Source organism: Tursiops truncatus, chromosome 17, assembly GCF_011762595.2.
Source record: "Tursiops truncatus isolate mTurTru1 chromosome 17, mTurTru1.mat.Y, whole genome shotgun sequence".
NCBI lineage: Eukaryota > Metazoa > Chordata > Mammalia > Artiodactyla > Delphinidae > Tursiops > Tursiops truncatus.
This window is the reverse complement of record NC_047050.1, coordinates 46,466,661-46,492,412: the sequence shown is the minus strand read 5'-3', so window position 1 is coordinate 46,492,412 and position 25,752 is coordinate 46,466,661. Positions and strand designations below refer to the sequence as shown.

General features: G+C 35.1%; 1 protein-coding gene across 1 annotated transcript in view; it reads right to left on the bottom strand.

Annotated features, from left to right (window-relative positions):
• The window catches only part of RIMS2 (regulating synaptic membrane exocytosis 2), a 626,602-nt gene that overhangs the window by 247,305 nt on the left and 353,545 nt on the right, over nucleotides 1–25,752 (bottom strand). Inside the window, exons 14-15 of the mRNA XM_033842900.2 lie at nucleotides 24,251–25,176; nucleotides 276–484 (exon numbers count right to left, since the gene is read on the bottom strand). Of these exons, the coding sequence (XP_033698791.1) occupies nucleotides 276–484; nucleotides 24,251–25,176 (1,135 nt within the window). The remainder of the gene's footprint in view (nucleotides 1–275; nucleotides 485–24,250; nucleotides 25,177–25,752) is intronic.

Sequence of the window (25,752 nt, the reverse complement as noted above, 5' to 3'; positions counted from 1 at the left end):
ATGCGACCATAAACAAAACATTCCTTTGTTCCTAATTTTCATTTTCAATTACTTATTTTTGGTATGCCGTCAAAAAACAAAAACAGCAAAGCAAGCAAGAAGTATTTTGGTTGGTTAGTTTGTTTTGGTTTTGTTTTTCTTTTCTGCACCTTAAGAAATGCTACATTGACCCTTGAAATGCCCTGTCCTTTTATTATGTTCTGTTTGAATGAGTGACAGAGAGCAAACGAAGACCAAATGAGCAGGTTAAAAGGCAGGCTCCACAATCTCAGTACCTTATCACTATGGCTATGCTCCTCGTTAAGGGTTGTGCTACTACACGTATCTACCCCAGAGTCCTTAATCTGAGGCTCAGACCATTCCAAATCCTCTTCCAAAGAGTGGCCACCAAAGTACATCATTTTCTTTTGTCTCTCAGACCTGGTGTTAGAGTCCGACAAAACTGCCTGCTCACTAGTTTTTCTTTTTCCCTTTTGACTGTCCCCTACAGGTGTGGGATAAAAAAAAAAAAAAAATACAAAAAAGAAAACATGCAAAGGTGTAAATCAAAAAGGAAAAGTGAAATGATAACGGAAATTAAAAAGTAAGGCTCCACATGTCTCACCAAAGACATTAGGGATGCCTCACTGCTATGCCAAGACGTATGGTCCAACCAGTTGTAATCCATGTCTCCTGTGAGAGTCAGACAGACAAAAGAGGGAAGTAAAGGAGACGGCAAAAGAAAGGACAGAGAAAGACATAATAAACATTTTAAACTGTGTGATCCTCTCCGGTTTTAAGAACTTTGTCTGTAGCACTCACTATATTTACCAAGAGAAAGCTAAGATTTCAAATGACTAAAATTTATAGAATACAGAATATATAGTTTATGTACTCTAGACAGACCCTACAGGACAAAAGTGCTGCAAGAAGAGAAAAGGCTAATAATAAACAGGAATAGAAACAAAAAGAATTATATATTCTGAAAAAGAAAAAGACTTTCAGCTAGGTCTGTTACTCGTGCTATTTTTTTCATGCTGGCATATAGACATGAGTTTTTTCTCCAAAGATTAAGGAACATTTAAAAAATTAAACAGTGGTTTGCTAATAAACACTACAATTAAAAGTGAAGTACTTAAAGGTTGTTTCTGGAAGGTAGTATGATATTCCTTATAATGCTGAAACTGCCTAAAAATTTTGAGTGATTAAAAAAAAAGAATTGGTTACACAAAAGATTATATGAAAAGGACAAAACAGGTTCACTCAATTTCTATTAGTAGAAATAAACTTTCCTTAAATATCTTGAATTACTTAATATTACTTTGAAACAATTTTTCAAGGTTTTTTTCAGAAATTGCATTCTCCTAAAAAATAAATTTTCTTTAAAAATAATTTTTTCAGACAATTTATGTAATTGGCAACTAAGAATGAATATCCATTTCCCAAACTTATGTGCTCCTTATTTGCCTTACCTTTGAAAAAGAATTTTTTCATCTATATGTGCACATGTCTTTTTAAGCTCTATTCATACTTTCATTTATTTAAAAATATTTAGTAAACACCTTCCATTTGCTATGCATTGTGCTAAGTCTAGCATAAGGGGTAATGAGACATGCAGCAGAATGGAGATAAATGCAATATACAAATCATCAGTGTCATATAGGAGAGTACAAAACACTGAAAGAGTACAATAACATCTAATTTAGATTTGGGGGTCAGTAAACACCTCTAAGAAAAGTGATGTTTAAGATGAGAACTGAAATATGTGACTTAAAGGACAGGTAAAGATAAAGGCAGATGAAAAGCATAGGAAAGAGCATTCCAGGAAGAAGTAACAAGATGGTACTGTAAAAAGACTGATGGAACACCAGTGTGTCTGAACCAAAAAGACTGAGGGAGAATATGGTGCTAAATGAGACTGGGGAGGCAACATAGACCAGTTTAGAGAGGGCTTCTTATACCATCTTAAACATTATGAATTTCATTCACTGAAGGATTTTAAGCAAGATACATGAACTGATTTACATTTTTTAAAGATGAATCTAAATACTAAAGAGAGGTTAGGTTGGAAGACACCATGAGTTAAAAGACAGTTGTGGGACTTCCCTGGTGGTGCAGTGGTTAAGAATCCACCTGCGAATGCAGAGGACATGGGTTCAAGCCCTGGTCTGGGAAGATCCCACGTGTCGCGAGGCAACTAAGCCCATGCGCCACAACTACTGAGACCGCGCACCTAGAGCCCGTGCTCCGCGACAAGAGAAGCCACCGCAATGAGAAGCCCACGCACTGCAATGAAGAGTAGCCCCCGCTTGCTGCAACTAGAGAAAGCCCACAAACAGCAACAAAGACCCAATGCAGCCAAAATAAATAAATAGATCTATTTTTTTAAAAAAAGTTGCAATAACTCATGCAACAGGTGATTATGGCTTGAACATAGATGATGGTAATAGACATGGTAAGAAAGGGAACTGAGAGATGTTTTGGAGGTAGAAATAAGAGTGTTAAGAAGGACAAACAAAGAGTAAGGTAAGATATGAAGAGGACCCAGATTGAATTCTAACAGAGTTTGATTTGAGATGAGAGAGAGAGACTGAGAGCATGTAGAGATAGAAAAGAAGAAAGGAGGGAGAAAGATGGAGGTCTCCAGACCAAAGAGAAAGAGAATTTCTTAAACAGGAGGGGAAATCAACTACAGAATGATTTCTACACATCACCTAAGATAAGGAACTGAAAATTATGCATTTGATTTGGCAACATTAATATCAGGAAGGATGTTAGAAAAAGCACTCTGGGTAGAATGATGAAATTAAAATCAGACTGAAGTAACTGAAGAGTCAAAGGAAAATGAGGAAGTAGGAAAATTCTGTGTAGATGAATGGTTCACAAAATCCCTAAAATAGCATAATCAATAGCACCTGGGAACTTGTTAGAAATGCAGATTCTTGGGTACCACCTAGACTTAATCAGGAATTCTGTAGGTGATGCCTAGAAATTTGGTTTAACAAGCCCACCAGGTGATTGAGCTCACTGTTTGAGAAGAACAGGAGACAATTCTTTTTTTTTTTTAACTTTATTGAGATATAATTCACATACCATAAAACTCACCCATTTAAAGTGTACAATTCAATAGTTTTTAGTATATTCACAGAAGTTTATTTGTGTAGGATGATGAAGCTGTGCTATTAACATATGCAAAGTTCAATTTGTAGGGAAAAAAAGTACATTCTTCAACCTGTTAACTAGAGAAGTGCTTCCCAATCCTTTTCACTGCACAAATGACAATTAAGATTTTATGGCTACCCAAAACCCTGAGCATATCTGTATTTCAGAAAACCTGTAACTCTTTCGAAATACACCACTGTTCCACAACAAAGTATTGATAAATCTCTGAATTGGATTAAATATAATATGGAGACTATAAATAAAATTTTTTGGCTGGTTTATGTGAAGATGTGAGACTTCAGCTTGCAATCTCTCTTCTCCCGTATGCCTACAAACTACCAAAATTGCGGAAATGTAGTTTTTCCCTCTGTACATAAATAAGAAGTCAGCTGTCTGACCATTTGAAGCTAAAGCAAAAATATCAAACAAACAAAAAAAGTCACATAAGGTAAGCCCTCGGTAAACATTTCTTACATGAGTAAATATTAGTGTTACTGTAAGAATTAAATAAGGTAATCAGAACATATACAATACATATAGAAAATATATAGAAAGTAGTCCTGAACTATCAGGACTGCTAATATTTAGATAATAATACTTATCACTTAGTATTCTTATTTTACATAGCTTCAAAGGGCAGAACTAAGATGTTTTTCCTTTAGTAGCAGTCAAGAATGTACTGCTGAACTTTCCAGTTCTAGAACAAGAAATGGAAGACAAAAAGAACAAAATGGAAATTTTAGATTTTGAAAAATGACTGAAATTTTAAAAGCAAATGGATGGGTTCAAGAACAGAATGGAAAGGACAGAGGAACAACAATGTACTTGAAAATAGAGCAGAAATAACCCAATCTGAAAAACAGAGAGACAATAGATAAATAATAAAATAAACAGAGCCTCAGGGACTTTGGTGATTATAATATATAATTAAAATAATAGAAGATTCATGTCATTGTAGTTCCAGGAGAGGAGAAAGATGGGGTCAGAAAAAGTATTTGAAGAAATAATGACAAAATTTCCCAGATTTGCAAAACATGTAAGCCTACTGATTCAAGAAACTACATAAGCCCCCAAACAAGAATTACACAAAGAAATCTGTGCCAAGACACATCATAATCAACCTAAAAACTAAAGACAAACTGTTTTGAAAGAGGCAAGAAAGAAACAACAACTGATCTAAAGGGGAAAGACAATTCCAATGACAGTGATAAAATTTCTCATCAGAAACCTTGGAGGCCAGAAAGAAATGGCACAATATTTTTCAATTGCTGAAATAAAAGAAATGTCAACCCTGAATTGAAACAAAAAAAGAAGGAACCTGAAAATATCAAGAAGGAATAAAGAACATGGTAAGTAAAAATATGGGTGAATACAATAGGCTTTCCTCCTCCTCTTCAGTTTTCTAAATTATGTTGATGTTTGAAGCAAAAAGTATACATTGTCTGATATGCCTTTCAACATACATAGAAGAAATATTTAAGATAATTACCTTATAGACAGGGAAAGATAAAAGAACTTAAAGTATGTAAGTTTCTACATCTGTCTAACTAGTAAAATATCAACACCAGCAGGATGTGATAAGTTATACATATGTATACACAGTACTTAGAGCAACCACTAGAAAAAAATCTTTGCAAAGAAATACACTCAAAAACACTACAGATGAATCAAAATGCAATTGTTTTAAAAAAGTTCAAATAACCTATAGAAAGGCAAGAAAAAGAAAGCAAAAATAAAAAACGGAACAGAAAAAGAAAATGGCAAACAAGAAAAATGCAGACCAACTCCCTCATAAATACAGACACATAAATCCTTAACAGAATATTAGCAAATATAATTCAGCAATATATAAAAAGAATTATACACTCTGACCAAATGGGGTTTATTGCTAGAATGCAAGGCTGGTTGAATATTAAAAATCAATGTAGGGCTTCCCTGGTGGTGCAGTGGTTGAGAGTCCGCCTGCCAATGCAGCGGACACGGGTTCGTGCCCCGATCCGGGAGGATTCCACATGCCGCAGAGCGGCTGGGCCCGTGAGCCATGGCCGCTGAGCCTGCGCATTCGGAGCCTGTGCTCCGCAATGGGAGAGGCCACAACAGTGAGAGGCCCGCATACCGCAAAAAAAAAAAAAAAAAAAAAAAAAAAATCAATGTAAGCTATCACATTCACAAGTTACAAAAGAAAAAATATCATAATCCTATTCATTGACGCAGAAAAAATTCATGATTTAAAATAAAAAATACAACTCATAGAAAGCAAGGAATGAGAACTTGCTCAAATAAATAAAGGACATCAACCAAAAACCTAGTTAAGATCATACTTAAGACAAAAGGCAAAATGCTTTATGTGATGAGAATTCTCACAAAAAAGGATATCTTTATTTGTAACAGCCAAAAAGTGGAAACAAACAAAATGTCCTTTAATAGGCAAATGGCTAAACAAACTGTGTTATATCCATACCATGGAATAATACTCACTAATAAAAAGGAAAAAACTATTGATACGTACAACATAGATGCACCTCAAGGGTAATATGCTGAATGAAAAAGAAAATAACAAAATATCACATACCACATGATTTCATTTATATAGTATAAATAATAAAATTATAGAAATAGAGAATAAATTAGTGGTTAGCAGAGGTTAGGGACAGGGTGGGGAGGGACGAAGGTGTTACTAAATATAAAGTGGCAGCATAAGGAAGATCTCTGTGATGGTACAGCTCTGTATCTTTGTAACAGTGGTACTTATATGAATCCATATATGTGATGTCACAAACCTAAACAAACACATTGTTCCAATGTCAATTTCCTGGTTTTGATATTGTTCTATAGTTAAACAAGATATAACCATTGGGGGAAACTAGGTAAAGGGCACATGGGATCTCTATGTACTATCTTTGCAATTTCCTGCAAATTTATAATTATTCTGAAATTAAAAGTTAAAAATAATGTGTTGCTGCCTTCATAGGTATTGATAATCCCATCACTGGAAGTGTTCAAAGAAAAGCTGGAGTACCACTTGTTAGCATGATATAGTGAACAATCAGTGTAATAAAGTTACATTAAAAGATCACTAAATCCTACCGATCTCTGATATTCAGTGATTCTATTAGTTTGAATTAAACACATTTAAATATAAAACCTGGTTAAAAATAATGAAAAGATTCACATCTTAGGCTAAGATTTTCTCCTTCACTTATCTCTACTGCAAAATATAAACTAACCCAATAGTACGTGTGTCTGTGTCATGTTGTGTTTGATGCACAGAGGAAAAAAAGTTCAGATATTCTATTTATAACATTTTCCCTACAGTCATTAAATGAATGCAAGAATTTATAAACTGTTTTATGTCACAGTTTCTCATTTGTTTAGGTTAATAAATGTTTTCAATTAAATCACATAGTATACAAAGGTATTCTTCAACATCTTTATTTTTAACTTAATCATGTTTATAAAGTCACAGCATGTTGCAACAGAAAGAGTTTTATAGCTGAAGCCACAAAACCTATGTTAAAGTATTGGTTCCACTCCTTACTAATTTTATGACTTGGGCAAATCACATAATACATTAGGCCTCATTTACATAAAAAGAGATTAATCGTGATATCACAGATTGTTGAGAGGCTTAAGTAAGATAATGGTCATGAAAGTGTTTGGCAAATTATAGAGTCATGCCAATGTTGATGGTATCATGACCATCTTCATCATTATTAAAGTAAAATAATCATAATTTCATTCTAAATAGATAGGGAAAATTTATCTATGGCCCTTTTATTTTTCCTCTCATTTTTCTTCTTGGTATTTTACTTTCTTCCTCAGCTTGTCAGGCTATTTGTGTTGGCATTTTCCAACAGGAAACACTGCTTCTGCAAAATGTTAATAGGCTTGAGTGATATAAAGGTCCTCTAGTCAAATAAGCTTAGAAAACTCTGGATTAAATGCAATAAATAGATTTCTTGAGTGCAGATTTTTTCCTATAGTAATGACAATATGCTTCTGTACAAGAATTATGTAATCTACAGTTTCCACAAACTTATTTGGAACACTAACCTTTCCCATAGGACAAGTGTTCCAAGAACTATACTTTGATACATAATGCTGAAACCTTCCTGGAGGGTCATTTTCCCTAAGAAAGCCATTAAAACTGATCATAAGGCTTAAGTCCTTCAAGGAAAATATTCAGTATTAAGGGAGACTAATAGCCCAAGTTAAAAAAAAAAAAGTTATACATTGGGAATATTATCAAAGGCAATGGTTTTCAAACTGTGTTCCATGGAGTTGCTTCAGAGACAACTATTGGGGTGAGTGTGGAGAACTGAGTCTAAAATGATGCCCATAATCCCCACCTCATAGTGTTTATGCCTTTGTAAAGGATCTGTGACTTGCTCCTAATCAAGGTGGTGGAATGGCATAGTGATGGAATCTCACTCTCATGATACTGTTAAAATATCCACCCTAGCTAGTGAACTTGCTCTAAGCCTCCTTTGCCTGCTTGATGAAGTAAGCAGCCCACGTGGCAAGGAAGAGCAGGCAGTCTTCAGGAACGATGGGCACCATCTAGGAACTTCAAGTTGCATCCAATCACAAAGATATGAATTCTGCCAACAATCTGATTGAACCTGAAATTAGATTCTTCCCCCATCAAGCCTCCAGAAACACAGCCCAGGCAACAACCTAATTGTAGCTTGAGATCCTAAACAGAATACTCAGTGAAGCCATGCTGAGACTCCTGAACAACAGAAATTGTAAGGTGGTAAAATGTGTTGTTTTAAGCCACTAAGTTTGTGGTAATGTGCTCTTAATGCATTGCCAGCTCTGAAAGCAGCAGATTTTAAAGATAGGGACCAAACCATAAAAGTCAGTAGATCTAAGGGGCCAGATACGCTTCAACCAACTCTCAAGTTCCAAAACAAAACCAAAGCTAGCTAAAATGCAATATTTGAAATAGGAAGGTAAATTATTCTCCATAACTAGCTTATTTTTTAAACATCTTGCTCCTTTGGTATTACCAATGTATTCTTCTTTAATAACAAGTGACTGATTAAATGATTGTATAGATTACACACATCAGAATTCATTTTAATGATTACACAGTGTGAAACTGTTTTAGGATCTGTGGGTGCAAATAGGACCTCAAGAAACTTACATTCAAGAAAGGTAGACAGACAGGTAAAATATACGACAGCACAGCTTAGTGTAACATACCTTAATATATATCCATGCTATCCTATTTCATTACAGCTAAGTTGCTATCAATTAAAATATGCACAATTATTTTATATATCACTAGAAAGGAAAAAATGCTACCATTAAACGATGCCAAGCATTTGATGGCAAAAAGAATTTATATTTTCAAAATGTTATAATGTGAAAAAAATTTGCTTCTTAGTATGAAAAAACTATGGCATTTCATGAAAAATGTTGATTATTCAGAAAGGGGAGAGATTTTTTAAAACTTAAGAAATGCTTCACTATAGAGGTGATATTTAAACTGTACCTTGAGAGATGCAGTAAGATTTTACTTATTGGAGGATTTTACTTTTTTAGAGGAAAACAACTGGACAATCCTGGCAGAGAAAAGAGAATATATCAAACTACTGCTGCCAATATGAATATATATAATATATTTGGGAAATGGCAGATAGTAGATTATTAACAAGTAACCTTTTCCTAGATCTGTAATTGGATATTGTTTCATGATCTGGATCAGTAGTTCTCAACCACTATGTTGTAACACAGTTGTAAAGTGTGTCACAAGTAATGCTACTACTGATAAAGTAACATAGTTTACAAACCAATTTTTAAAATAGAGTAAATCTTAAATTAGAATAATTTCAACTTTGCATCTATATTAATGTAAATCTCAGTTAATGTCTTAAGTAAGAGGGAAAGGAAAGGAGTAAAACTACCAAAAGAAATTAGAAATTGTCCATCAGTAGGAAAGCATTAAGGCCTGAGTATGAATTATGTTTCATATTGTAAAAAATGTTTGGGAATTGTTGATCTTTATTATCAATTCACATAACTAATTTCATCAGATGTAAGACAACATTGATTGCTTTATGTATTACCAAGGGAACAAAATAAAATGCTGCAATTCTGTCCTAATTTCGGAGATGATAAAACTGTGGGGAAAATGTGTAGATTTGATGAAATACTATACTTAATCCCAAGAGCTACTCAAAGAGAATTATGAATCAGAAGACAAGAATCAAAATCCAGGCCATGAACTGGATTATGACCTGAAGCCAATCATTTTACAAAGCGAACCATTTTGCAAAGATCCTTTCCCTTCTAATACAGTGTGATTAGTGAATAAAAGACTGATTGAATAACTATACATGATAACCTGCTATGGTACCACTACCACCCTAAGGTACTTATCCAGAATTGAGGCCATTTCAGGTTTTATTTAATAATAATAATGACACTTATTGAGTACTTACTCTGTGCCAGGAATTGGGATAAACACTTGAGTGGATTGTATTTTCCAAAGGTGGCTACACCATTACATACCCCATTCCACATGTTCTTCTTAAAATGTGACAATGACATCCCTCTACTGAGAGGACAATGTCTATATTCCCTCTCCTTGAACCCAGGAAGATCTAGGACCAACAGAGTGTGGTAGAAGTAACACTTCTGTCTTCTGAGGCTAGGTTTAAAAGGACAGCATGGTTTCTTCCTCAGTCTCTCTCAGGACACATACCTTGGGAGCTGTGAATCTATGAGTAAGAAATACACATATCTAGAGAAAAACACAAAACCACACTAACTAGTCGCCATGAAAATTTATAACCACCAATTCCAGGTCAGTTCTTATTGCTTCCAGGTAATTGTACTACATTTCCTTAATTCATTATCATCTCCATTCTCCTAGAAAAGAATTTCATATTTTTTCTATCCATAGAACTTTAACCTCCTCCCCTGATCCTGATTCTCAGATAATGGTCCTGCTACCTTTTCCATTTCCAGAAAAAAAGAAAAAAATTAGATGAGACATTCCACGCTAAATATGGTTTAGAACCAACCATATTTATCAAACAACATGCATCTGTTTTCTTATTTTCTGCCTTCCTTCCTATTATTATAAACACACTGCTCCTGTCCCTTTAGCAAGTCATCCCACCTACTAATGCACTAAATCCTATCATCTTTCATTACTTAAGGATAAGGTTCAAACAACTGTCCTCTCTCTCTCCAGCATCAACAAATTTCCCCTTGCTATCACTGCTATGAGAACACAGACATGCTGTCTTATCTCCTATCTTTTAAAAATCCCTCTCTCTAGCCATCAATTCCTTTTTTGTTGTTGTTCCTCTCTACAGCAAAACTCCCCAAAAGAGCTGTCTGTACTATTTCCGATTCCTTCCTTTCCTTTATTTCTTGAGCCCACTTCAGACTTCCAACTCCACCACTACACTAAAAGTGCTCCTGTCAAGGTGACCAACACGAGCAATCTGTTCCTGCATTGCTAAATCTAGTGGTTAATGATCAATCAATCCACATCGAATCTGACTCCTAAGCAACAACTGACACAATCAATACTTCTTTTTTTAACATCTTTATTGGAGTATAAGTGCTTTACAATGGTGTGTTAGTTCCTGCTGTATAACAAAGTGAATCAACTATATGTATACATATTTCCCCATATCCCCTCCATCTTGCGTCTCCCTCCCACCCTGCCTATCCCACCCCTCTAGGTGGTCACAAAGCACCGAGCTGATCTCCCCTTGAAATCCTTTCTTTAGTTGGATTCTGGGATATCACTTTCCTTCTGGTTTTCCCCCTACTTCACTGGCCAGTTAGTCTCAATTTCTTTGGCTGGCTTTTTCTCATCCTCTTCTAATTGTGGGAGTATTCCCCAGGTTAATCCTGCAATCTCTTCTTTTTCCTAGAAACATACTCCCCTAGTAATCTCTTCCAGCTGCCTGGCTTTAAATATCATACATATATTGATGACTTCCAAATGTATGTATCCAAACCTAACCATGCCAGTGAGCTCCAGATTAGTATATCTGCTAGGTTACTCACCACCTCCACTAGATATCAAATAGGAAAATTGAACAATATGTACGAAACTGAATGGCTGATCCTCCCTGCACTCTCCCAAAAATCTGTGTCTGCCACAATTTCCTTGTTAATTAATGGCGACTCTTTGCTTCAATTTGCTTAGGCAAAAATCTTTGCAGTAATCCTTAACTTACTCCTCTCTTACTGTCACACCCATCTCTAAACCATCAGAAAATTCTGCTGCCTGTACTTCCAAAATATATCCAAAATCTGACTACCTCCCTTCACTTCCACTACTACCAAGTTGGTACAAACAACCGTCGTCTCTCATTAGGTATTGGATTAGCCACATAACTGGTCTCCCTGAATTCATCTTTGCCCCTCTCAAATCTGTTTTCAACACAGCATTAAGAGTACTCCTCAAAAGGTAAATGAGATGAAGTCATCTGGTTTCTCATCTCATTTAGAATGAAAGCCAAAGTTCTTGCAATGACTTACAAAGCCCTACATGATCTGGCGTCTTACTACTTCTTTGACCTCAGGAAATTTGCCTATTTTTTGTTTGTTTGTTTGTTTAACTGTTGTAGCCTCTGGCACACATAGAAGTGCCTGGAACACAAAAATTAATTGAATAAATTTGTTGATGAACTAAAATATCAAGTCGTCATTTTCACACTTCTTTATGCAGTGGAGTCTCTTTCCTAACAGAACTCCCTAATATAAAAGTGATTAAGAGCAAAATTTGGTTGAAACAAAGTGGAAGATCCCTGATAGTCACCCATGCTCTCTGACCTTCTTCAGCAGTTCCTGAAGCATTACCACAGAAATCTGATGCTCTGGTTTTGGTATCAGGGTGATGGTGGCCTCATAGAATGAGTTTGGGAGTGTTCCTTCCTCTGCAATTGTTTGGAAGAGTTTGAGAAGGATTGGTGTTAGCTCTTCTGTAAATGTTTGATAGAATTCACCTGTGAAGCCATCTGGTCCTGGACTTTTGTTTGTTGGAAGATTTTTAATCACAATTTCATTACTTGTGATTGGTTTACTCATATTTTCTATTTCTTCCTGGTTCAGTCTTGGAAGGTTATACCTTTCTAAGAATTTGTCCATTTCTTCCTGGTTGTCCATTTTATTGGCACAGAGTTGCTTGTAGTAGTCTCTTATGATGCTTTGTATTTCTGCGGTGTCCATTGTAAATTACAGACCAATATCACCGATGAATATAGATGCAAAAATCCCCAACAAAATACTAGCAAACAGAATCCAACAACACATTAAAAGGATCACACACCATGATCAAGTGGGACTTATCCCAGGGATGCAAAGATTCTTCAATATACGTAAATCAATCAATGTGATACACCATATTAACAAATTGAAGAAGAAAAGCCATATGATCATCTCAATAGATTCAGAAAAAGCTTTTGACAAAATTCAACACCCATTTATGATAAAAACTCTCCAGAAAGTGGAAACAGAGGGAACCTAACTAAACATAATAAAGGCCATATATGACAAACCCACAGCAAACATCATTCTCAATGGTGAAAAACTGAAAGCATTTCCTCTAAGATCAGGAAAAGGACAAGGATGTCCACTCTTGCCACTATTATTCAACACAGTTTTGGAAGTCCTAGCCACAGAAATCAGAGAAGAAAAAGAAATAAAAGGAATATAAATTGGAAAAGAAGAAGTTAAACTGTCACTGTTTGCAGATGACATGATACTATACATAGAGAATCCTAAAGATGCCACCAGAAAACTACTAATCAATGAATTTGGTAAAATTGCAAGATACAAAATTAATGCACAGAAATCTCTTGCATTCCTATACACTAACAAGGAAAGATCAGAAAGAGAAATTAAGGAAACAATCCCATTCACCATTGCAATAAAAAGAATAAAATACCTAGGAATAAACCTACCTAAGAAGGTAAAAGACCTGTACTCAGAAAACTGTAAGACACTGATGAAAGAAATTAAAGATGATACAAACAGATGGAGAGATATACCATGTTGTTGGATTGGAAGCATCAATATTGTGAAAATGTCTATACTACCCAAAGCAATCTACAGATTCAATGCAATCCCTATCAAATTACCAGTGGCATTTTTTACAGAACTAGAATAGAAAATCTTAAAATTTGTATGGAGACACAGAAGACACTGAATAGCCAAAGCAGTCTTGAGGGAAAAAAACAGAGCTGGAGGAATCAGACTCCCTGACTTCAGACTATACTACAAAGCTACAGTAATCAAGACAATATGGTACTGGCACAAAAACAGAAATATAGAACAATGGAACAGGATAGAAAGCTCAGAGGTAAACCCACGCAGCTATGGTCAAAACTAATCTATGACAAAGGAGGCAAGAATATACAATGGAGAAAAGACAGTCTCTGCAATAAGTGGTGCTGAGAAAACTGGACAATTACCTGTAAAAGAATGAAATTAGAACACTCCCTAACACCATACATAAAAATAAACTCAAAATGGATTAAAGACCTAAACGTAAGACCAGACACAATAAAACTCTTAGAGAAAAACATAGGAAGAACACTCTTTGACATAAATCACAGCAAGATTTTTTTTTTGATCCACCTCCTAGAGGAATAGAAATAAAAACAAAAATAAACAAATGGGACCTAATGAAACTTCAAAGCTTTGCACAGCAAAGGAAACTACAAACAAGATGAAAAGACAATGTCAGAATGGGAGAAAATATTTGCAAATGAATCAACGGACAAAGGATTAATCTCCAAAATATATAAACAGCTAATGCAGCTCAATATACAACCCAATCAAGAAATGGGCAGAAGACCTAAACAGACATTTCTCCAAAGAAGACATACAGGTGCCCAAGAAGCACATGAAAAGCTGCTCAACATCACTAATTATTAGAGAAATGCAAATCAAAACTACAATGAGGTATCACCTCACACCAGTTAGAATGGGCATCATCAGAAAATCTACAAACAACAAATGCTGGAGAGGGTGTGGAGAAAAGGGAACCCTCTTGCACTGTTGGTGAGAATGTAAATTGATACAGCCACTATGGAGAACAGTATGGAGATTCCTTAAAAAACTAAAAATAGAATTACCATATGACCCAGCAATCCCACTACTGGGCATACACCCAGAGAAAACCATAATTCAAAAAGACACATGCACCCCAACGTTCATTGCAGCACTATTTACAATAGCCAGGTCATGGAAGCAACCTAAACGCCCATAGACAGATGAATGGATAAAGAAGATGTGGTAAATATATACAATGGAATATTACTCAGCCACAAAAAGGAACAAAATTGAGTTATTTGTAGTGAGGTGGATGGATCTAGAGACTGTCATACAGAGTGAAGTCAGAAAGAGAAAAACAAATATCGTATATTAACGCATATATGTGGAACCTAGAAAAGTGGTACAGATGAACCAGTTTGCAGGGCAGAAATAGAGACACATATGTAGAGAACAAATGTATGGACACCAAGGGGGGAAAGCTGGGGGTGGGTGGTGGTGGTGGTGGTGGTGGTATGAATTGGGAGATTAGGATTGACATGTATACACTAATATGTATAAAAGATAACTAATAAGAAACTGCTGTATAAAAAATAAATAAAATAAAATTCAAAACAAAGAAAAAGAAATCTGGTGCTCCATTTGGCATAGTTTTTAACACATTGAGTCTATTTTCTTTATTTTTGAGAGGAAATTAAAGACCAGAAAGTTAAATAACCTTCCTAAGATTACAATGGGATCACTGGCAAAGCCTTGAAAAGAACCTGGTGTGTGTATTTTCAACCCATCGCTCTAATATACCATATTGCTTCTCTCTAAAAAAGGATAATTAATAAACTATCAACCACATTAGCTCCTCAAAGGCTTACTAATTTCTTAAGGAAAGGAAATGTCTTTCTTCATCTTTGCCCCCCTCCAATGTCAAGCAGTGACTGGCAAACAGTCAGTTCTCCATAAAAACTGCTCTTACTGACATAATTGTTATACACCAATGTGTAGAATGACCACCTATCCCCATCCGATACCTGCTTTGTTCTCCTGGAAAATTCTATTCAACCTTCAAAACTCAATGCACATAGCAACTCCTCTGTAAAGTCCTTCCTGATAAGTCAAGGTAGAATTATCGATACCTTCTCTAAATTACATCGATGTCTCGTATTAAATTATTTCATATCTAACATATTGTATTCCTCTTGTTTGCTTACATGCATCTCTCTCGAGCAGAGATCACGCTGTGCTCATCTTACACATAACACTTAGCACAGCATAAGGCACACAATAGGCATGAAATACATTTTTTTCCTACTGATTAAACAGAATTTGAGAGTGAGGTTTGAGAAAATATCGGTATTATAATCTGTATCTTATGGAAGTTTAAGCAGAAATATGCTTTCTTTCACATCACCATATGTTTCATGAGTTAAGCTAGATTCTTACCAAACTCATCATATCTGAAACCTAACAGTTATTTCTCTTTAATGACTTTTGCATTATTAATTAATTCTAATTTTCATTTCTCTTCTGCTAATCTTTACTTAGCATTTATAATTTGAATATCAATCATTTGATTTGGGTCTTCACTCTTACAAATATTTTTAAAATCATGTTTATACAATTTTTAACTACTGGAAACCACTACAAAATAGAATAAAATCAGGAAAAAATATTAGCAAATGGTAAGCATGCTTTCCTAAATCAATATATTTTCATAAGACGACAACGAGTTTTAATGGGCTCTATCAGTTATAATTCATAAAACTAAGTAACTATGTTATACTTTTTTCTGAACAAATTTAAAAGCTTTCCAACACCTAAAGCAGTCAAGGCTACTATTAATAAATAGCATGTAAATTCAAACATAGAATGGTGGCATTATGTACTTCTAATACTAGTTACTTAATATAATTCAAATTGTGTGCGGTAATCAAGCTGATATTAAAAGTCTTGCGTCATGGGGAAATTCACACTTAAATACAATCTTAATTTCATATAAAGTCTACCAAAAGGGAATCTGCAGGGGAGGGGGTGAAGGGGAATGGGCATTTGGTTGTACTACATATTTTCCTTTTCTGTGAGTTCTCAAGGTAGCCTACTATTAAACAAAAAGTACCTACACTAGCCCTTCTAATTTTCTAGCGTTAGAAGTATTTAATTAATAGAATCTGTTCCTCGATATGTGATTTGAACAAAATAGATTTATATTATAAAGGTGGGTTGGATTAAAAGAAAAGGATACACAATTTACGAGACTACCTGAAATATAACAAATCTTGACTGAAGGCACCACACAAAAGTGTCAAGTGCATGAAGTGGGGGTAGATAACAGAGGAGCAAAAGAGAAAGAGATGGGGAACAGGAAAGCCTCAGTGGGAAGCAGAGAGATACAGAGAAAAAGAGGAAGGACAGAGAGGGAGACAGAGCACATGGTGGGGGCATATGAACCAGCTCAGCAAAAGGGTAATAAAAGAAGCAAAGTGCAATGACAAGTAATTTTTCCAAATATAGGTAAGTATAATTGGATCACAGAAACAACTGCAGTTGTCTCAAAATAAATTAGATGAAGACTATTTAGCCAGCATTTAGTTTATTTTTGTTTACTATTTCATTCAAATAAATCTGTCAAAGTGAATGTCAAACTTCTCAATCAATAGAAGTTAACCAATGGTCAGAATATACTATTGATACCTACATTTGAATATACTTGCTTGGCCTGTAATTCAAAATCAAAGTTGTCTTATTTAAAGATGGTACACATTTTCACTACAAATAAATGTATTCCAATATAGCAGTTTGGTAATATCAACACCACAAGTGCATTCATTTCAGTTTTTAATAAATAAGCAGAAAAGGGAAAAATTTTATACAGCATACCTTAAAAAGCATTTATTATTTTATATAATATTTGCAAACGAATATGTGAATCAGAGATCTTAATTCATTAATGTTACTGATATTTTGGAGACGAAAAGTTTCCTTTTGAAATTTTTATTTTGTGCTAGTGGCCATTTTACACTATAATGGAATCCCTCTTTTGTGCAGAGTAGCATTGCATATGACAGAAAATAAAGATAAATCAACTAGGAGACTTCTTGCTATATTTTGATATCAACATTTTTAAAAAATGTTTTGCATCTATTGGATATAGTAATCACTTAAGTAGCCTGTCAAAAGTTTTCTCAAGTAATGAATTGTCCTATTAGATTCCATTAAAATGTTAGTCTTGAGAAACTTCCTGAAAGGACTGTTACAAGTTAAATGCTTATTTCCAGCTTGTAAAGATTCTGGGAGGCTATGTGATCTGGGTAAGGTATGCATATCAAAAGGAGATAGTAAATGAATGACTAGTTTAATTTTATTTGAATTTTAATGCAAATATAAAGATGAAGCATAAAGCATAAAAAAAGTCAACACCTTAGAAAATTTGATGGTGTTGTGAGGAAAATGTTATGGGGAAATGAATGTTGTTATAAAGTAAATAAAGGGTTTTTTCCACATTTTTTAGGCATTAAGCATGACCTACCTAATGCATAAGATTATATTCACAATATTTTTTGATACGTACTCTGAGAGTGCATGGCGGATGATCACTAAAGATGGAATACAGTTAAGACAACTTAGTTAACAGTTTCCTTTTATCATTTTTATTACATAAACATTATGGCCATACTAATGAAATTCTACTTAAAAATTTTTTTTACAAACTGTTGCCCCCCAAACTTCTAATTTATCCTTATTTCTTTCTAGTTCCATATGCATATCTCATTTTAACATAGCAGATATAACTTTTAATTCAGCTTCTAAAATAAGTTTACATTATAGCCTGGATAATCTTCCTTGCTACCATAGCCTCCATAATTATCAAAACTTCAAATAGACTTCTCCAGTTTTGCACTATTATAACCCTTACAATGAACACTTTTGGCAGGCATAATTGGTTCTCTACCCAACAATTACTTCCTATCCCCTTAGAACTATGAACTCTAAGCCAATCTTGATAATTCTAACTCCATTGCTAGCGATTAGTTAGGAACTGGCATGAGTAACAATTATGGCCCAAAAAACACATGAAGAAGTATACAGAAGAGGCTTCTAGAAAAGTTTCTCTCAGTTTCAAATGGGTATTTGAGTACAGGATGCTTAAAATTGTTATATCCCTCTTGTAAACACAAGGGGACAATACTCAGAACAAAATCTTAGTGGATGTTGTTGTATACCACCCGTATGAACCCCTCAGAACTGCACTAATTCCTCAAGCTGCCCCCAAGTGTTGCATGCTCAGTGCTCATAGCTGAGTCCTTTACCCAAGAAGTTATGCTCCCTCTCCAGGGGGCAGCCATATGGAGCCCTCCTGGCCCCTGCCTCAGTTAGGTCATCTCTGAAGATCTACACCAGCTTCAAACTCCTGTGGGATTGGTTGAGGTATCTGTTCACAATTTAACTTCCTCTTCAAAGTCTTTCTGCCCTTATTCCCTCACAGGTGTTGTTACTAATTTATCAAGTTCTAACAGTGGTAATTACAGTAGTCCCCAAACAGACAGATTTGGCATTTGGAAGAACTAATATTCCTCGGCCTGTGGGATTAAGGACTATCATAATGGGGACTACCCTGGCGGTCCAGTGGTTAGGACTCCACACTTCCACTGCAGGGAGCACGGGTTCGATCCCTGGTCGGGGAACTAAGATCCCGCATGCCGCGGGCCTAAAAAACAAACAAATAAACAAAAACTATCGTAATGGGCCAACTGGAAACCTCTGAAAATACCCTCCCCAACTGGTAAAGATTAAATAAAAAATAAGGATGCATCATCCTGCATCCTTATTTTTTATTTAACACATTACATCCCTGTTTTATTTCATTTTATATTTTATTGAAGTATAATTGACTTGCAATATTGTATTAGTTTCAGGTGTACAACATAGTGATTCAATATTTTTATATATTACAAAATGATCAACACAGTAAGTCTCATTACCATCTGTCACCATACAAAATTATTACAGTATTTTTGACTATATTCCACATAACACTCTATGAAGAAGAAAATTACACAACTGAACCCGCCTGAGTTCCAGACTCACAAAATCATGATAAAGGAAGAACTTCTGGCTCAGTGGCTTGTAGTGTCAACTAGTTCTTGGTACAAAAAACCAAGTAGAAGCTTGGATGAAATTGTCAAGAACAACAATTGCATGGCTGTGGAAATCAAACAAAGCTACATTAAAAAATTGAGAAAAATGCTAGAGTTTCAGAAAATAACAACAGAAGTCTGTTACCTTCTTACCTGGAGCTGCTCCCACCGCCCCCTTCTGGTATACATACATAAAGGATCAATAGTTTCAGCAGCACAAGGCTGGCTGGGAAAACCAGCAGCTTTGCTACTTGACTTGGGGTGGGGTGAAAATCCATGGCTCTGTCAGCTAGAAGAAGCAAACCCAATAGGAAAGAAAGAGAGAACCAGCAGCTTAGCTAGCCTCAGATTGCAGTCGCACATACGGTGAATAGCAGACCAGCCAGAATTTGACAGGGAAGCCCTGGAAATGAGAAACCCACAGAAAGAAAACTTGATAAACTCTCCACACATATCATACTGACTAGGAAATTATACCATGTTCAGGGTAGATCCTGAGATACTCCGGTAAAAAGTAAAATCCAAGCAAGTGACTTGAAAACTAGCTGAACTCCGAATGTGTCCCCAACACTACACACAGATTGATTAGCAGAGGGTGAAAGCCTTAAAAGCTGAGAATATTTGATCACAATTTCTGTCCAAATCTCTAGCTGGCAATTAGACTATGCAGACACAGCAGCGGCCCATCGGAAGGTAAGCCTCTTACCACCAGAAAAAACTGCAATGACATATGCAAAGTACTGAGAGAGGGGGAAAAAACTCTGTCAACCAAGAATCCTATATCCGAAGAAATTATTCTCCAAAAATAAAGGTGAAATTTTAAAACTTTCCCAGATTAAAGCAAAACAAAAATAGGCATATGTCTTTTATACCACAGGATCCAAGTACCTAGCTTAGTGGCTGGAACTGGCTCCTTAAATTTGCTGAATCAAATATATAAAAAGATATAATTTATTGTCACTTATTATTTCTTTGAAAAAAATAAAGTTTAAAATTAGAAACACATATTTCCTGTTTCCTCAGTAAAATTTGGAGACTTGCCCCCTCTACTATCTCAAGAATAGGATATGAGGCCCAAATTCTAGGTTAATCAAAACCTAGGTATCCTTAATAACAAAGCAAAGGGCAATGGTCCCATGGGAAATAAAGTTTTTCTTTAAAAAATTCTCAACATGTATAGAGTAGGATATGCTGATATAAAGTGGCTTTTACAATCACCTGTAAGAAAAAAATTTAAACTTGATTGAACTGCTGACTCTTTGAACATTGTGTGCACATTCACGCATGCACACACACACTTTTAAATATGTGTACTACTGTATAAGATATAATCATATCTATTTTTTAAAATTTTTAAATTAAATTTATTTTTTTTACAGCAGGTTCTTATTAGTTATCCATTTTATACACATCAGTGTATACATGTCAATCCCAATCTCCCAATGCATCCCACCAACCCCCCCCGCCACTTTCCCCCCTTGGTGTCCATATGTTTGTTCTCTACATCTGTGTCTCTATTTCTGCCCTGCAAACCGGTTCATCTGTACCATTTTTCTAGGTTCTACATATATAATCATATCTAAAATGCATTTGGTTTGAAGAGACTGAAATGTATTCCATTCATACTCATTTATTCTAAACCTAGAATTTTAGCATCTTTTTGTTCTCTTTTAGTTTCCTTTTTTTGATGTCCTTCATCTTACATACAGTCTAACTTTTCTTATCATCTTGATCATTCATTAAAGTTCACAGTTTTCATGATCTTACTATTTTATTCAACAATCCATTCCATGAATTAAGGTAATTATATATTTCAAGACTTGGACAAAAGTATCAGGAGCATCTTAGATCCCTATGAAATGAAACCTTCACTTATTTTTAATTAGATCCTCTGTTGAAAGAGTTAACAACATTCTTGCACTCTAGGATTCCATGCTTATTGTGTCAGGCTGACTTTATTTGCTCCTGAAAGAGATCTTTACCAACCTAAGCCCTACAAAAAGAGGCAGATAAGCAGTACCAGGGAGAATGGGGTTAATGATGGCAATAATTTGAGCTGCCCTTTTGCTTTGAAACACATCTCCCCATATCCCAAGTAATTCCTCAAGAAGCCCTTCTCATGGATACATCCTAGAAAGGAAAACAGACAGCTCCAAGTTCAAGCTAACAAAAACAAAATTCCATCCTATGTACAATTTTCTTGGATGAGTCAGCTAGCATAAATGCAGTCAAATTTTCAGCACAGTTCTTACTCCTGTTCCACAAAGCTGCAATTCTAGGGTGATAGGAAATGCTTTCATAGTTCATGTTTCATACTCTAGTACTATAATTATTGATATTTAATATCTTTTAGTTGAATGATATAAAGAATGAATGAATCTACTGTATACTTCTCAAAATACTGAAATAGACTTAGACCCAACTTTTATGCTATTTCAATGCTTTTGTAAGTCAAATAAAATTGGTTTGTAAAACATTTGTAACACCATTAGGGTATTTGCTCTGATATGCCTCTTACCAATTAATAGCAATATGTCCTTCACAAAGCTTTGTATTTTTCTATACATTGAACCAATTTCATCATTAAAATTTTAAAGCTATTCTAAATAGCAATATCTAGGCATCATCTACTATATTCTAGTTCAATTTAACAGAGACTTCAATGTAAGTTAAAGGTTAACGTTTCCTATTTACCATACTAACTTCAACAACTAGTCTATAATTTAATTCTGCTTTTAATTTTTCATGCAGCTAGCTAAACACCCTCTCAAATATCCCACAAACTGAAATCTGAAATATTTTTCCCTTGATATATACTAGATATGTTTCTTGGATACTAAGTTTTCCATTAAAAACAATCCTTTTTCTTTTTTATTTCTATTTTTTTATTTTTTATTTTTTTAACATCTTTATTGGGGTATAATTGCTTTACGATGGTGTGTTAGTTTCTGCTTTATAACAAAGTGAATCAGTTATACATATACATATGTTCCCATATGTCTTCCCTCTTGCGTCTCCCTCCCTCCCACCCTCCCTATCCCACCCCTCCAGGCTGTCACAAAGCACCGAGCCAATATCCCTGTGCCATGCGGCTGCTTCCCACTAGCTATCTACCTTACTACGTTTGTTAGTGTGTATATGTCCATGACTCTCTCTCAATCCTTTTTCTTTAGGCAAATGCTTAACATAGTGTTTTATCCATAATTAACAAGGAAATATTTTTGCAACTACAAGGAATTACTATCTTAAACATTTTACATGTTGCAATTTATCAAGAAACAAAAAACTCTCCTTTATTCCTATTTGTAAATCTACCTTCTGGCTATGCACTTACAAATTAATTTTGAGTTAGTTTAGCTTCTTAATATGCTTAGATATCTATCAGGTGTATTGTGGTATTCACCAAAATAAATTACAGAAATATTATAAAGTTAAAAAAAATAAATAAAAACATGAGAAGTATACAGTTAAATATTCAACTGATTTGGGGATGAATAAAGAGTTTCTAGGGTTAAAAGGAATGGGAAAAAATCACCAAATATGCAAAGACTTAGCTATACTAAATTCAGTATTTCCAAATGACCAAAGAAAATTAGTAGCTAAACATCAAAATGGGAAATACATTTGGAACAGATGACAGTTAAATGGGTTAAATTCTAACCATACAAAAATATCTTATAAACCAATAAGAGCAAAACTAATTAATACCCAATAGGACAATGGGTAGAAGAAATAAAAGCAATGAACAAGACAATTCATAGAAGAATATATCAAACACCAATAAACATACAAAACATTCATCTTCACAATAAAATTCAAATTAAAATGACAGATACTATTTTTTTTTTTTTGCGGTACGCAGGCCTCTCACTGTTGTGGCCTCTCCCATTGCGGAGCACAGGCTCCGGATGCGTAGGCTCAGTGGCCATGGCTCACGGGCCCAGCCGCTCTGCGGCATGTGGGATCTTCCCAGACCGGGGCACGAACCCGTGTCCCCTGCATCGGCAGGCGGACTCTCAACCACTGTGCCACCAGGGAAGCCCGACAGATACTATTTTTTGTGGTCTATGCAAATGGCAAAAATGTGGTTTATCAAGACTGAAAACTCAAGCACATCTGACAGGAGAATGGAGTGTTATAATCTTTCTGGAGAGCAGGTTGGTAATCTGAATTAAAAGTTTAAAAGAATCAAAGCACAAATATGTATTTGTGAAATACTCAGAAAACAGGCAAAAAATTATGTATAAAGATAGCCATTATAATATTATTTATACCAGCCACTGGAAGCAACTGCAATGACCCCAGATAGATGAATAGTTTGTGGTACAGCCTTATGATAGAACATCAGTGCAGCCATTTAAAACATTTCTGAAGAACATCTAAAGGCTTGGAGAAAAGTTAATGGTATGATATCAACTGAAAAAAATCAGAATACAAAATTATATAGTATGATACCAATTTTGTAGATTTGTAAAATACACATGCATTGGAAAAAGGGAAGAAAATACAACAAAATATTAGCAATAGCTATATATGGGGGAAAGGATTGTGGATAGCTTGTATTTCATTCTTTACACTGAGCAATTTTTCAGATGTTCTATAGTAAACATATTGCTCCTTTTAAACGGAAACACACAAAAAATGGTATTTTTACAACTATAGCTAATAGGTATTTTTAAATATGCCATCAAGTGATACAAGAACATTTTCAGAAACAAAGCAAAAACCAATTCTTAAAAATGTCAATAGACTTTTCTACTACATGAATTACTGAAAATATTCACTTTTTATAACTTGAAATTTTCTTCACATAACCAGCATCATTAAAGAACTTAAAAGTAAAAGTAGAAATGTCTAACAATTAAATGTCTACTCAGAAATACAACCTAAAAAGAAAATCCTTATCTAATGAATTACAGGAAAATGTGTGATTAGAATATAGTGCTTACCTTTTTCACTTACACTTTCACTTTCAATCTCAACATCATCGCAACTTGTATATTCCGGTGTAGAAGCTAATTCCTCCTCTGAACTGCTCAATGAAACCTGGCGCATTTTACCTCCTTTCTTTGATTTATGAGGCTTTGGTGGTGGAGGTCTCACTGACTCTGACTGGTCAGAACTGAGAGAATCGTTCCTTAACATTGTTTCCATTTTTTCACGTTTTGTTTTCCTTACAGCAGAGCTAGGATCTAAGTGCTGTTGTTTCCTTAGCGAGTCAGTACGTCTCATGTCTGGTCTATCAATGGGTATTGGACTCCTCCGGGGGGTAGGAGGACTATGGTTTGTGGTCCTTTGTGGATAAGAACTTGGTCCCTGAGCCTCTCGAGTTCTTTCCATTGAATAAGATCGCTGATTTTCCATGGCAGCTCTACGTTCAGATACAGATCTTTGCCTTGATGGTCGTTCCATCCTTAGCATAGAAATCCTGGAGTCTTCCAGTTCAGCATTTGCTAAAGAAACATCACTGTGCCTTCTCTCATGCCTGGCTCGTGACACTTCAGCATGGATACGCATTTGTTCTTCATAGGGCTGTGGCTTTACTGGATAACGGGCCAAATTCGGATCACTTCGATAGCGTGCCTGGTATTCCTCCTCTCTCCTTTGTCTTTCATATTCATCTCTGCTCTCTGCATCCTCATCATCTACAATATATTCTTTGGAATGTCTATGACTTCTCCTGTTGGAGTCCCTATAATTTATATGATCAGACTCTTCATAAAACTGAGGTTCACGTTGAGACCTCCTATCAGCATAATCTGATGGAGATCTAGGCATCGCGCTGTCCGAAGTAGCATACTGTGAATATTCTTCTCTTTCTTCCCTTTGGTCGTATCTTCTATTCTGATCTCTGGACACTGATGGACTTCGTTTCCTAAGTAACCAAAGAAAAAGAATGAGGAAAAGAGCAGAATTTAGGCAATTTCACATTTTACTGATTCACTGGCAGGTTGATGGATAAATTCAAATACTTCTTTTGCTCCTTTTTTAAAAATTTCATTTAAAAATCAGACCATAACAAAAGTTTTACTAATATTCATTTTATTCAGTTCAAATAGGAAATTTAAAAGGTACTTTTAATATGCTTCTTAAATGCCTGGCACGCCCATATGGAATATACATTGGTCCTGAAATTAGATAATCAACATCATACTCTACTGCAGCAAAAGAACTTTTATTCTAATTTCTTTGCTTGGCTCAATACACTGAAGCTATCTCCCAATTGTTATTCAGAAGCTTAGAAAAATTCCATCTTCCTTTCTCTCTATTCCTGACACCTTGATTTCATAGTCACTTGAAAACCTGATGAAGCCAAACTGATCCAGCTCAAGAGTTGAATGCTTTCAACTGAAACTAAGGGCTGGCTCTTAAAAATCATTTTTCATTCAACATCTACCTAGATCACTCCTAGTATCAGTTCATCTAAATCTTCATCTTATCATTATATCTC